Raw genomic sequence first — 13,112 nt, forward strand, 5'->3', positions numbered from 1 at the left:
CTTTATGACGAGTACATTATACCCTTTCACTGTTACTAGCACTTCTAAACCTTTCCTCTAATTCTCCACCTACAGTTCCAGTTCTACTAATTTTTCTGTCACTGGTGCATGATATGTTGCCTTGCCAGCAATGCCCACATAGAATCATACAGCACAGAAGGAGGACATTCGGCCCATCATGCCTGTGCTGGCCCACTGAAAGAGCTACCAATTAGTTCCACTCCCCCGCTCTTTCCCCATAGCCCTGCAATTTTTCCTTTTCAAGTGTATATCCAATTCCCTTTAGAAAATTAATATTGACTCTGCTTCCATCACCCTTTCAGGTAGTGCATTCCAGATCATAACAACTCGCTGAGTAAAAAAAATTCTTCTCATCTCCCCCATTGCTTTTTTGCCAGTTATTTTAAATCTGGGTTCTCTGGTTACCCTGCCATATCTCCATATTTACTCTATCAAAACCCCTCATAATTTTGAACACTTCAATTAAATTTTCCCTTAACCCTCTCTGTTCTAAGGAGAACAACCCCAGCTTCTCTAATCTCTCCACATAACTGAAACCCTTCATCCCTGGCCTCATTCTAGTAAATCTCCTCTGCACCCTCCCCAACGCCTTGATGTCCTTTCTAAAGTATGGTGCCCACAACTGGACACCGCGTTAATGAATAAGAAGAAATACATGTGCTTAATTTGTGGTCCTCCCAATTATACACAGCACTAATCTCATAAAATTTCCCTAAAACTACTGCAGTCTTAAGTTTTGCAATGCAATTTTCTACAATGAGCACAATAGCATTGATGTATTCAGTGATACAGATCGCATCACTGCCTTCTCTGTGTACAAACAAAGTAGTGTTCATAATACTGCAAGTTGCCTTGCATCAGTGATACGGCCATTTTTTTGCAATGCACGCAACTCAAGACACACAGTATAACTGCAGTATAATCTGCTGAACTCATATTTAACTTAATATTTACCCTTATCCATGCTTTTGTTACCTCCAGACTCGACTATTCCAATGTTCTCCTGGCCGGCCTCCCATCCTCCATCATCCACCCTCCATAAACTTCAGTTCATCCAAAATTCTGCTGCCCATATCCTAACCCACACCAAGTCCCGTCCACCCATCACCCTTGTTCTCACTGACCTACATTGGCTCCCAGTCCAGCAACACCTCGAATTTAAAATTCTCATCCTTGTGTACAAACCCCTCCACAGCTTCGCCCCTCCCTATCTCTGTAACCTCCTCCAGCTCGACAACCCTCCAAGATCTCTGCGCTCCTCCAATTCTGGCCTATTACACATCCCGATTTCTATCCCTCCACCACTGGCGGCCGTGCTTTCAGCTGCCTAGGCCCTAAGCTCTGGAATTCTTTCCATAAACCTCTCCGCCTCTCCACCTCTCTCTCCTCCTTTAAAACCTACCTCTTTGGTCACCTGCCCTAATATCTCCTTATGTGGCTCGGTGTCAAATTTAGTTTGATAATTGCTCCTGTGAAGTGCCTTGGGATGTTTTACTGCATTAAAGGCACTATATTGTTGTTGTTTTTCTAGGAGCTTAAGACCATCTGAAAGAAATGGTGTTACATTGCTGGCACCAGGGACTAGCTATAATACAAGTGCAACTGCAGTTCGCTGGTGACCTTTTCGCTCTTTTCCAACATCAGAAATGTTGTAGCCATTCAGAGGCTGATGAGCAGAATGACGTAAATGTGTTTGAATACAAGTGCAGAGCTCTGTTTTCTTTGGTTTGAGAGCAATGTGAATTGCACCACACATCATTAGTGTAGAAATTCATTGGATTTGATCCAAAAATGGCAGTGCCAACACCTTATGTGGCTCTGCTCAGCAGTACTACTCTTGCCTCAGAGTCAGAGTGGGTTCAAGCCCCACTCCAGAGACTGGAGTACATAATCTAGGCTAACACTTCCCTCAACCAACATCAATAACAGATTAACCAGTCACTTCTCTCGTTGCTGTTGCGAACCTTGCTGTGCATATGTTGGCTGCTGGGTTTCCCTACATTATAAAAAGAAAATGAAAGGACTTGCATTTATATAGCACCTTTCATGACCTCAGGCTCTCCCAAAGTGCTTTACAGCCAATGAAGTACTATTGAAGTGTAGTCACTGTGACTACCATTAAAAAGGGTACACATTAGCTTTGAACCATTTTGGGATGTCCCGAGGATGTGAAGGGCACTATATAAATTCAAGTCCTTCCTTTTGTGTTATAACATCTGTAGATACGGGGGTGGTGCCAGAGGACTGGAGAATTGCAAATGTTACACCCTTGTTCAAAAAAGGGTGTAAGGATAAACCCAGCAACTATAGGCCAGTCAGTTTAACGTCAGTCGGTGGGAAAACTTTTAGAAACAATAATCTGTGACAGAATTAACAGTCACTTGGACAAGGGTGGGTTGATTAGGGAAAACCAGCACGGATTTGTTAAAGGCAAATCATGTTTAACTAGCCTGATAGAGTTTTTTGGATGAGGTAACAGAGAGGGTAGATGAGAGCAATGCAGTTGAGGTGGTGTATATGGATTTTCAAAAGGTGTTTGATAAAGTGCCGCACGGTAGGCTTATCATCAAGATTGTGGCCCATGGAATAAAGGGGGCAGTAGCAACATGGATACAGAATTGGCTAAGGGACAGGAAACAGAGAGTAGTAGTGAACGGTTGTTTTTCGGACTGGAGCGAGGTGTACAGTGGTGTTCCCCAGGGGCCAGTGCTGGGACCACTGCTTTTTTTGATATATATTAATAACTTGGACTTGGGTGTACAGGACACAATTTCAAAATTTGCAGATGACACAAAACTTGGAAGTGTGGTAAACAGTTAGGAGGATAGTGATAGACTTCAAGAGGATATAGACAAGCCGGTGGCATGGGTGGACACGTGGCAGATGAAATTTAACACAGAAAAATGCAAAATGATACATTTCGGTAGCAAGAACGAGGAGAGGCAATATAAACTAAAGGGCACACTCTAAAAGGGGTACAGGATCAGAGAGCTCTGGGGTATATGTGCACAAATCGTTGAAGGTGGCGGGGCAGGTTGCGAAAGCAGTTAAAAAAGCATACGGAATCCTGAGCTTTATAAATAGAGGCATAGAGTACAAAAGTAAGGAAATCATGATGAATCTTTATAAAATACTGGTTCGGCCACATCTGGAATATTGTGTCCAATTCTGGGCACCGCAATTCAGGAAAAGTGTGAAGGCCTTAAAAAGGGTGCAGAAGAGATTTACTAGAATGATTCCAGGAATGAGGGACTTTAGTTACATCGATAGACTGGAGAAGCTGGGGTTGTTCTCCTTGGAGCAGAGAAGGTTGTGAGGAGATTTGATAGAACTGTTCAAATTCCTGAAGGGTCTAGGCAGAGTAGACAGAGAGAAACTGTTCCCATTGGTGGAAGGGTCAAGAACCAGAGGAGTTAGATTTAAGGTGATTGGCAAAAGAACCAAAGGTGACCTGAGGAAAAACTTTTTTACACAGCGAGTGGTTAGGATCTGGAATGCACTGCCCAAGGGGGTGGTGGAGGCAAATTCAATTACGGCCTTTAAAAGGGAACTGGATAAGTACTTGAAAGGAAAAAATTTGCAGGGCTACAGGGAAAGGGCGGGGTTGTGGGACTAGCTGGATTGCTCTTGCATGGAGCCGGTGTTGGCTCGATGGGCCAAATGGCCTCCTCTGTGCTGTAACCTTTCTATGATTCTAACTAAGATTGCAGATACTGGTGTCACCGTGATACCTGTAGAATGTGATGTAAACCCAACTGTTCAAGTTATACTGATAACTACACCTTGCACCAAGTTTAGCAACAAAGAAGCCTTGCTCCTAATTTGAAGAGAGACTGTGAGCAAGCGCAATTGCAAGAAACTCGTATATGAGACCCTGTAACGTGGGGGTGGGGGTCAGAATTATGTGCAGAGAAGCGTTCGGGCGGAGGGATCGTAAAAGACCTAAGAGATTTGGGCCAATTGTACTTACCCGCGTAAATCATTTACACCCAAAATTCCGCAATCGTGTATTTGGGCGCAAATATGCAGGAAATTCCAGGCCCGTGAATTCACCAATTTCTGAGTGACATTAAAACAATAAACAAACCATTTGCTGAAATGCTTGGAGAAAGTACAGCCTAGGAATTACCCTTGTGGGTGTTTGTAGACAGGTGTCTGCTATTTTGTTCGAGGTGGTAACCCATTTCAAATAAACCTGTTCACACATCCGTAAAAATTGCAGATAGGGGAATACCTTATGAACACAGTAAGCATTCATCTCCAGTAATTTCTAGGCACGCATATATAAATGTATTTATTATATTAAACTTATTATAAAGACATCATGCGACCAGTTTAAAGCCCTCGGTATTTGGCATCAATTAAATGATAGGAAAATATAATAAAATATACTTGTGTCCTGGCATTGCCTTTTATTAGTGAAAACACATAGTTAAAGGGAACAGGCGCCAAAACGAAACAGATCGCAGACAGTAAATAACAACTAGCGTGTCAGTTTCAGCAATAGTTTTAAATTACAATTTAAGGCAAAATGTTTCCGAACTCGAAATGTGGATGTTTCGCACTTGTAGCACTTTAAACCCCAGGAATTTCCGAGCTGTAACAATATATCTCTTTACACCACGCTTTTGTCGGATTCAAAATTGCTGCTTCGTGCATTTCGAGATAAATCTTTTCAGGAGAGTTTATTTGGGCATCCTCACCGCTCAAGGGGAATATCAGTGGTAATTCAGAACCTTACACTCCCTGCACTACGGGGCAAAGATCACCCAGTAATTAAATATAATTAAATAATAAAATCAGGTAGCCGGATTTAAATGCATGCAATACACATAAATATATATATTTTTCTCTCTATCAGGATCATGCACGGCACGTACCAGGTGTTCCAAACTTCGAAAACATGCATCCACCATCATCAACTTCCACCTCTCGCCCAACGCCTCCGGGAGTGGCAAGTACACATAGTACGCGAAAAACACGCTCAATATCACAAACGCAACGAGCTTAGTTCCCATTGTTACCGGCAACTTTCTCTCTCCTGTGCCTGCGATCCGATGATCTCGATCAACAAGACCCAAAATTAGAAGAATCAAAAGAAGGCAAAAAAAAAATAAATCAGACTCAGCCTATCTGCTGATTGTTACAGAGCTGCCGGAGGACGTGACAAATCCGAGGTCGAATTTTGCCAAGCAGATATGACAACACGTGTTAATATCAGCTGATTGCATTATTCAATCATTCATCTGAGCCCCGGGGGCGATCAGTTATTGTTACTGAGTCTGGCTCCATGAATGGATCGTGTTCCTCAATAGCGTCTCAATCCCCACATCACAATGCACAAAGGGATCTCCATTGAAGATCTGAAAGGAAAACGGGAGACTTGTTTAAAGGATAAGACTGCTGCTTTAATGAGTAAAATTGGCAGTGCTGACTTTTTAAAGCAACTTTAATGTGCGTGAGGAGGAAGGGGGAGGTGCAAAAATATTGTCATACTCCTGGGACCCTCGACATCTATTGACAAACTCCCCGAGCAGCCCCTGCAAATATTGACAAAATCGGAGGCATTTCCAGCAACTACTGACACACTGCCAGAGACCTATTTCAAATATTGATGCATTGCCAAGGACCTCCTGCAAATATTGACACACTTGGGGCTACCCGAGGGAAACACACTGCAATCATTTTTTTAAAAAAAACATTTCTAATTAGTATAGAGCAACAGAGTCGAAGGATAAAAATCTAATGACTTGCCTGTCCCTCTGGAATTCTCTCCCAGATTCTCCTTGGTTAGGGAACCCAATTTGAAACCCGGTATAAAGGCACATTTTGATAGTCACAGAATATTAGTGTGCTTGAAGTGAATATATTCTGTTTGGTGCCAATGTGAATGCATCTCTACACTGTACTTAATTTTTCAATTAATCCACAACTTTAATCTATTTACATGTGTTTTTTTTAATTTTCTTTCTTTAAGTTTTCTTATTGGCTCTTTGCTTTCATACTTAACTTATTTTTCTTTTTTTTGCCCCTTTTCATGTCATTCTTCTAAGAATAGATTTTAAGCATTTGTCATTTTAAACTTTTATTTCATTTTTTTTCACTTTTAGCCTCCCTCCTGTGTTTTCTTATGTATATCAAGGGCAATTAGGGATGGGCAATAAATGCCGGCCTTGCCAGCGACGCCCACATCCCGTGAACGAATAAAAAAAAAAATAAAGCCTATGGAGCCATGGATAAGTTATTTTAAAAAAAGCTTCTTGGTTCAGTACTTGCTGGGATTTGACTAAACTAACATAAGGATATGAATGTTGACTTTAGAAGGCTATTCCCTGATAAAGTGAAAGCTATTTTTGTCATATTTGGCAAGGCTGTAATCTGTTCAGGCTATCATCAAGTACAATGCCACAAATTATTTTTAGCTTTCTTTTCATTAAGACCTAAAATTCTAAAATTGCAAATCCCTTTCCCCAGCAAGTAGCCATCATGACAATATTGGAGCTGACCACCCGACTTGCCACCCAACTTCCCTTCTTGGCCCTCATGCGAGCTGACATTGTAAATGGTTCCCTCTCCTCAGGTACTGCCCCCCTCCCCTTCAAAGCTGCCATCCTCACACTCTGCTCAAAAACCCCACCCTCAACCTCTCTGTCCTTGCAAGCCATTGCCACATCTCCAATCTCCCTTTCGTCTCCTATGTCCATGGATGTGTAGTCACCTCCCAAATCCATGCCCATGTTTCCTGCAACTCCATGTTTGAATCTTTCCAGTCAGGTTTCTGCCCCTGCCACAGTACTGAAATGTCACAAATGACATCCTCTGACACTGTGACCATGGTGAACTATCCCTCTTTACGCTTCTTGACCTCTTTGCAACCTTTGACATAGTCGACCACACCATCCTCCTCCAACACCTCTCCTCCATTGTCCAGCTTAGTGGGACTGCCTTCGCTCGGATCCACTCATATCTAACTAACTGTAGCCAGAGCATCGCCAATAGTGGCTTCTCTTCCTGTCCCCAAATCATTACCTCCGGAGCTCCCCAAGGATCCATCCTTGGCCTCCTCCTCTTCCTCGGCTACATGCTGCCCCTTGGCGACATCATCCAAAGACATGGGGTCAGCTTCCTCATGTGTGCTGGCGACACCCAGCTCTACCCCACCACCACCTCTCTCGAACCCACTATTGCCTCTGTGTCGTCAGACAGCTTTTCCAACATTCATTCCTGGATAAGCCACAATTTAGTTTAGCTAAATATTGGGAAGACAGAAGCAATTGACTTCAGCCCCCGCCACAACTCCATACCCTCGCCACCAACTCCACCCCCACCCTGACCACTGTCACATGTTAACCAGACTGTTTGCAACCTCAGCATCCTATTTGACTCCAAAATGAGCTTCCAACCCCCATATCCGCTCCATCACAAAGACCCCCCCCACCCCGCCCCGTCTACTCCCACCTCCGGAACATCGGCCTGACTCCAGCCCTGCCTCAGCTCATCTGCTGACGTACCCCTCATCCATGCCTTTGGCATCTCTAGACTCAGCTATTCCAATGCTCTCCTGACCGGCCTCCCAACCTCCACCCTACACAAACTTCAGCTCATCTGAAACTCTGCTGCCCATATCCTATTTTGCATCAAGTCCCACTCACCCATCACCCTTGTGCTCTCTGACCTACATTGGCTTCTGGTCCCCCAATGCCTTATGTTGAAAATTCTCATCCTCATGTTTAAATCCATACATGGCTTCACCCCTCCCTATCTCTGTAATCGCCTCCTGACCTACAACCCTCTGAGAACTCTGCAAGCCTCTGAATCTGGCCTCTTACGCATCTCCTTATCCCTTCGCCCCACCACTGGTGACCGTCTAAGCCCTAAGCTCTGGAAATCCCTTCCTAAACCTCTCTATCTCTCTCAACAATGTTTTTCTATGTTAAAGGTGCTATAATAAATGCAAGCTGTTGCTGTTGTTGCATTTTTGCAGTAGGTGGTTCCACTAACTAAACCTGAAATTCCACAATCTATCACAAAAAAAAGAACTGCCTACTTCTGCCTATCTTTGCTGCTCTATAATATATGCACTTTCAGCCCTTTTTGTGCTTCTCTCTATCTACATGGATGATAAATGCTGCCCACTCTTATTTTGCCCCTGAATTTCTGACATGTTGATTAATGGCTTTCTTTTCCAGTGCCCAGGAGGGAAACTCAAGAAGCCCATCTCAACATAGAGATTAAGTGCCCCCATGCGATGTTACAAACTATAGAGTGCTTGATCATTACAATTAATGTTACACATGTAAGTATATAGAGCAGCCTGTTTGTGAGTCCCCTGAGTAGCTAGCTTTCCATTTCATTAGCATCAGTCTCAATGTCCTTGTTGCTGTATTGCCTCGAGACATTGCCCATGAATAGGTTTTTAATTATGCCAGTGTGGTCTTACATAGAATTACATAGAATTAAATAGAATACACAGCAGAGAAACATTCGGCCCAACGGATCCATGCAAGTGTTAATGCTCCACACCAGCCTCCTCATAGAATAGAATCATAGAAGTTTACAACATGGAAACAGGCCCTTCGGCCCAACATGTCCATGTTGCCCAATTTATACCACTAAGCTAGTCCCAGTTGCCTGCACTTGGCCCAAATCCCTCTATACCCATCTTACCCATGTAACTGTCCAAATGCTTTTTAAAAGACAAAATTGTACCCGCCTCTACTACTGCCTCTGGCAGCTCGTTCCAGACACTCACCACCCTTTGAGTGAAAAAATTGCCTCTCTGGACCCTTTTGTATCTCTCCCCTCTCACCTTAAATCTATGCCCCTCGTTATAGACTCCCCTACCTTTGGGAAAAGATTTTGACTATCTACCTTATGTATGCCCCTCATTATTTTATAGACTTCTATAAGATCACCCCTAAACCTCCTACTCTCCAGGGAAAAAAGTCTCAGTCTATCCAACCTCTCCCTGTAAGTCAAACCATCAAGTCCCGGTAGCATCCTAGTAAATCTTTTCTGCACTCTTTCTAGTTTAATAATATCCTTTCTATAATAGGGTGACCAGAACTGTACACAGTATTCCAAGTGTGGCCTAACTAATGTCTTGTACAACTTCAACAAGACATCCCAACTCCTGTATTCAATGTTCTGACCAATGAAACCAAGCATGCTGAATGCCTTCTTCACCACCCTATCCACCTGTGACTTCACTTTCAAGGAGCTATGAACCTGTACTCCTAGATCTCTTTGTTCTATAACTCTCCCCAACGCCCTACCATTAACGGAGTAGGTCCTGGCCCGATTCGATCTACCAAAATGCATCACCTCACATTTATCTAAATTAAACTCCATCTGCCATTCATCGGCCCACTGGCCCAATTTATCAAGATCCCGTTGCAATCCTAGATAACCTTCTTCACTGTCCACAATACCACCAATCTTGGTGTCATCTGCAAACTCACTAACCATGCCTCCTAAATTCTCATCCAAATCATTAATATAAATAACAAATAACAGCGGACCCAGCACAGATCCCTGAGGCACACCGCTGGTCACAGGCCTCCAGTTTGAAAAACAACCCTCTACAACCACCCTCTGTCTTCTGCCGTCAATCCAATTTTGTATCCAATTGGCTACCTCACCTTGGATCCCGTGAGATCTAACCTTATGTAACAACCTACCATGCGGTACCTTGTCAAAGGCTTTGCTAAAGTCCATGTAGACCACGTCTACTGCACAGCCCTCATCTATCTTCTTGGTTACCCCTTCAAAACACTCAATCAAATTTGTGAGACATGATTTTCCTCTCACAAAACCATGCTGACTGTTCCTAATCAGTCCCTGCCTCTCCAAATGCAGGTAGATCCTGTCTCTCAGAATACCCTCCAACAACTTACCCACTACAGGCTCACCGGTCTGTAGTTCCCAGGCTTTTCCCTGCCACCCTTCTTAAACAAAGGCACAACATTTGCTACCCTCCAATCTTCAGGCACCTCACCTGTAGCTGTCGATGATTCAAATATCTCTTGTAAACAATTTTACAACACCAAGTTATAGTCCAGCAATTTTATTTTAAATTCACAAGCTTTCGGAGGCTTCCTCCTTCCTCAGGTGAACGAAATGAAATCCTCGAAATGAAATCGCATTTATAATTCACAGAACAATGCTTGGTGATTACAGACAGTTTTTTCAACTGCCCGTTGCCAAGGCAATCAGTGTGCAGACAGACAGGTGTTACCTGCAAGGTCTCAGAATATACAAATCACCAAAAAAAAACAACAAACAAAAAAAAACAGAGATAGAGAGGGAGAAACATAGAAAAGACAGCAACTGACCCGTTATATTAAAAACAGATAACATTTGTTCGCTGGTGGGGTAACGTGTAGCGTGACATGAACCCAAGATCCCGGTTGAGGCCGTCCTCATGGGTGCGGAACTTGGCTATCAATTTCTGCTCGACGATTTTGCGTTGTCGTGTGTCTCAAAGGCCGCCTTGGAGTACGCTTACCCGAACGCAAAATCGTCGAGCAGAAATTGATAGCCAAGTTCCGCACCCATGAGGACGGCCTCAACCAGGATCTTGGGTTCATGTCACGCTACACGTTACCCCACCAGCGAACAAATGTTATCTGTTTTTAATATAACGGGTCAGTTGCTGTCTTTTCTATGTTTCTACCTCTCTATCTCTGTTTTTTTTGTTTGTTGTTTTTTTTTGGTGATTTGTATATTCTGAGACCTTGCAGGTAACACCTGTCTGTCTGCACACTGACGAAGGAGAAAGCCTCCGAAAGCTTGTGATTTTCAAATAAAACTGTTGGACTATAACCTGGTGTTGTAAGATTCCTTACATTTGTCCACCCCAGTCCATCACCGGCATCTCCACATCATAAATTAAATCCATATAAGTGTCAGCCTCGGCTCTGTGGTAGCACTCTCACCTCTGAGTCAGAAGGTTATGGGTTCCAAGCCCCACTTCAGAGACTTGAGTACATAATCTCGGCTGATATTCCAGTCCTGCACTGTCAGATGTGCCATCTTTTGGACGAGATGTTAAACTGAATCCCCATCTGCCCTCTCAGGTGGAAGTAAAAGATTCCATGGCACTATTTGAAGAGGAGCAGGGGAATTTCTCCTGGCCAATATTTATACCAACACCTAAAACAGATGACTTGGTTATTTATCTCATTGCTGTTTGTGGGACCTTGCTGTGCACAAATTGGCTGTCGGGTTTTCCCTACTTTACAATAGTGACTACACTTCAAAAGTACTATGTTGCTATGACTAATCATAGCAATTAATCTGTATCAATTGGTCGACAATGGACCCATACATGACATGAGGAAAACCCCAGTGGTGGAGAGCTTTGGGAATCATAAGTCCAAAGTCACCCTTGTCCTCCCAATCATGCTACACTTCACCACATGTCATGTGTCAAATTACTCAAATACTGTATCTTAGTGGGAACCGGGCAGGTGGACAATTAGAATCACTCATGGCACTCACCAGCCGACTTCCCACACCAACCTGGCAGTTTCTGATTTTGACCTTCGTCTTTTGAGCAAGCAAGAGGGGTGAGGGTTCCTCTTTAAATATGCAGATCGGGCTCTGATGACATCATTGGGGCCTGACTGCTACTTTAACCAGCGGCCTGAGAGGGTGAAGCGGTTGTGGCATTCCCCACTCCCCCGGGCCAACCTAACGGGTAAAGGAGCTGGGGCCAAAAGAGATTCAAAAAGGTATGTATTGTTTACTTTTTTTTTGGACCTTCCTTGTAGGGGCCAGGAGTGCTCCTCCAAGCCCCCATTGGGGAAGTTTAAGAGTCCCCTTCACGACCTTTTGACTCACAGTCAAGAGTGCTACCACTGAGCTATGGACTGACACTTTCTGCAGCTTTCCTTCAATTAGTTCAATTTTTATTATGTCCATCCATTCATTTCTCCTTAAAATGTCATTCCAATTAATGCAGTGTGCTGATGGAATTACGTCTAGGAAGCACAGGTCATACTGGCTTTTGAAGATAATGTACTGCATGAATTACACGCAGTTTTTGACAAAAGGAATTGGGTGCCTGTGGATATTTTTTGGCAAATCCAGGCATTAATCGCAGAAGTTCATTAATTGACATCCCGACTCCAAATGTGACCACTTTGCATTGGGTTTCTGAATCCAGGTACTTGACTTGCATTATAAACAGTAGTGGTCTAATGCTGATCCCTGCGCATCCCACCCCATATGTAGCACCTTTAACATAGTATCCCCCACTTCCTTCACCCCACCTTTGGCGGCCGTGCCTTCAGCTGTCTAGGCCCGAAGCTCTGGAATTCCCTTCCTAAACCACTCTGGCTCTTCACCTCTCTCTGTCCTCCATTAAGACGCTCCTTAAAACCCACCTCTTTGACAAAGCTTTTGGTCACCTGTCTTAATTTATCCTTCTTTGGCTCGGTGTCAAATTTTGTCTGATCACGCTCCTGTGAAGTGCCTTGGGATGTTGTATTATGTTAAAGGTGCTATATAAATGCAAGTTGTTATCGTTATTGACATCACTTGCATATTTATTCAGTTTTCATTGAACAGTTGAATCCAAGTTGTTAATGTAAAGTAGAGAAAGTAGGGATCACAATAATGATGCCTGGGGATCTCGCTCAATACTTCGCTCCCTCACGAATCTCATCAGAATTCCTAACCTTCAGCCAGTTTCTTACCTGTTACCAATTTATGCACACCACATAACGATTCAAGGCCTAACAGACTTGTTCCAAAGTGGGAAACTACAGCAGACACAGCTTCTGATCCCCGGATCGAAAGGCAGGAAGCTCCCAACACGAACCAGGAACAGCACAAGGCTTAATTACTAAAGTGGACTGTCAGTGCAAATCTAATTCTACCAGGGCACAAACACTTTGCTCAGTTTACAAGGGCTTATCTGCTGTTGGTGGGCAGGGTAAACATGGAACATTAACTATGAGTGCAGTTTGGCTCATATCCAACCCTGAAAGCATTTATTATTACAGGTATTGACTTGCAGACTACAAACCATTTGCAGGCTATTGTTATTGCAGTTGGGAGTCCGATTTGAATTCCAATTTCTTTAA

At 43.5% G+C, this 13,112-nt stretch overlaps 1 protein-coding gene across 2 annotated transcripts in view; it reads right to left on the reverse strand.

The window, feature by feature from the left end:
- aadac (arylacetamide deacetylase) overlaps window positions 1-12,900 on the reverse strand; it is a 60,717-nt gene extending 47,817 nt beyond the window's left edge. Inside the window, exons 1-2 of one of the 2 annotated variants that reach the window (XM_067994967.1) lie at window positions 12,723-12,900; window positions 5,046-5,384 (exon numbers count right to left, since the gene is read on the reverse strand). Coding sequence is in view for 1 of the 2 variants with exons in the window: in XM_067994963.1 (XP_067851064.1) it covers window positions 4,902-5,039 (138 nt within the window). In the remaining variant the exon portion in view is untranslated. Of the gene's footprint in view, window positions 1-4,901; window positions 5,385-12,722 lie in introns of both variants that reach the window. The other variant, XM_067994963.1, reaches the window with a different exon arrangement.
- Between the last annotated feature and the right edge of the window lie 212 nt (window positions 12,901-13,112).

The sequence above is a fragment of the Heptranchias perlo genome, chromosome 13 (genome assembly GCF_035084215.1).
Source record: "Heptranchias perlo isolate sHepPer1 chromosome 13, sHepPer1.hap1, whole genome shotgun sequence".
NCBI lineage: Eukaryota > Metazoa > Chordata > Chondrichthyes > Hexanchiformes > Hexanchidae > Heptranchias > Heptranchias perlo.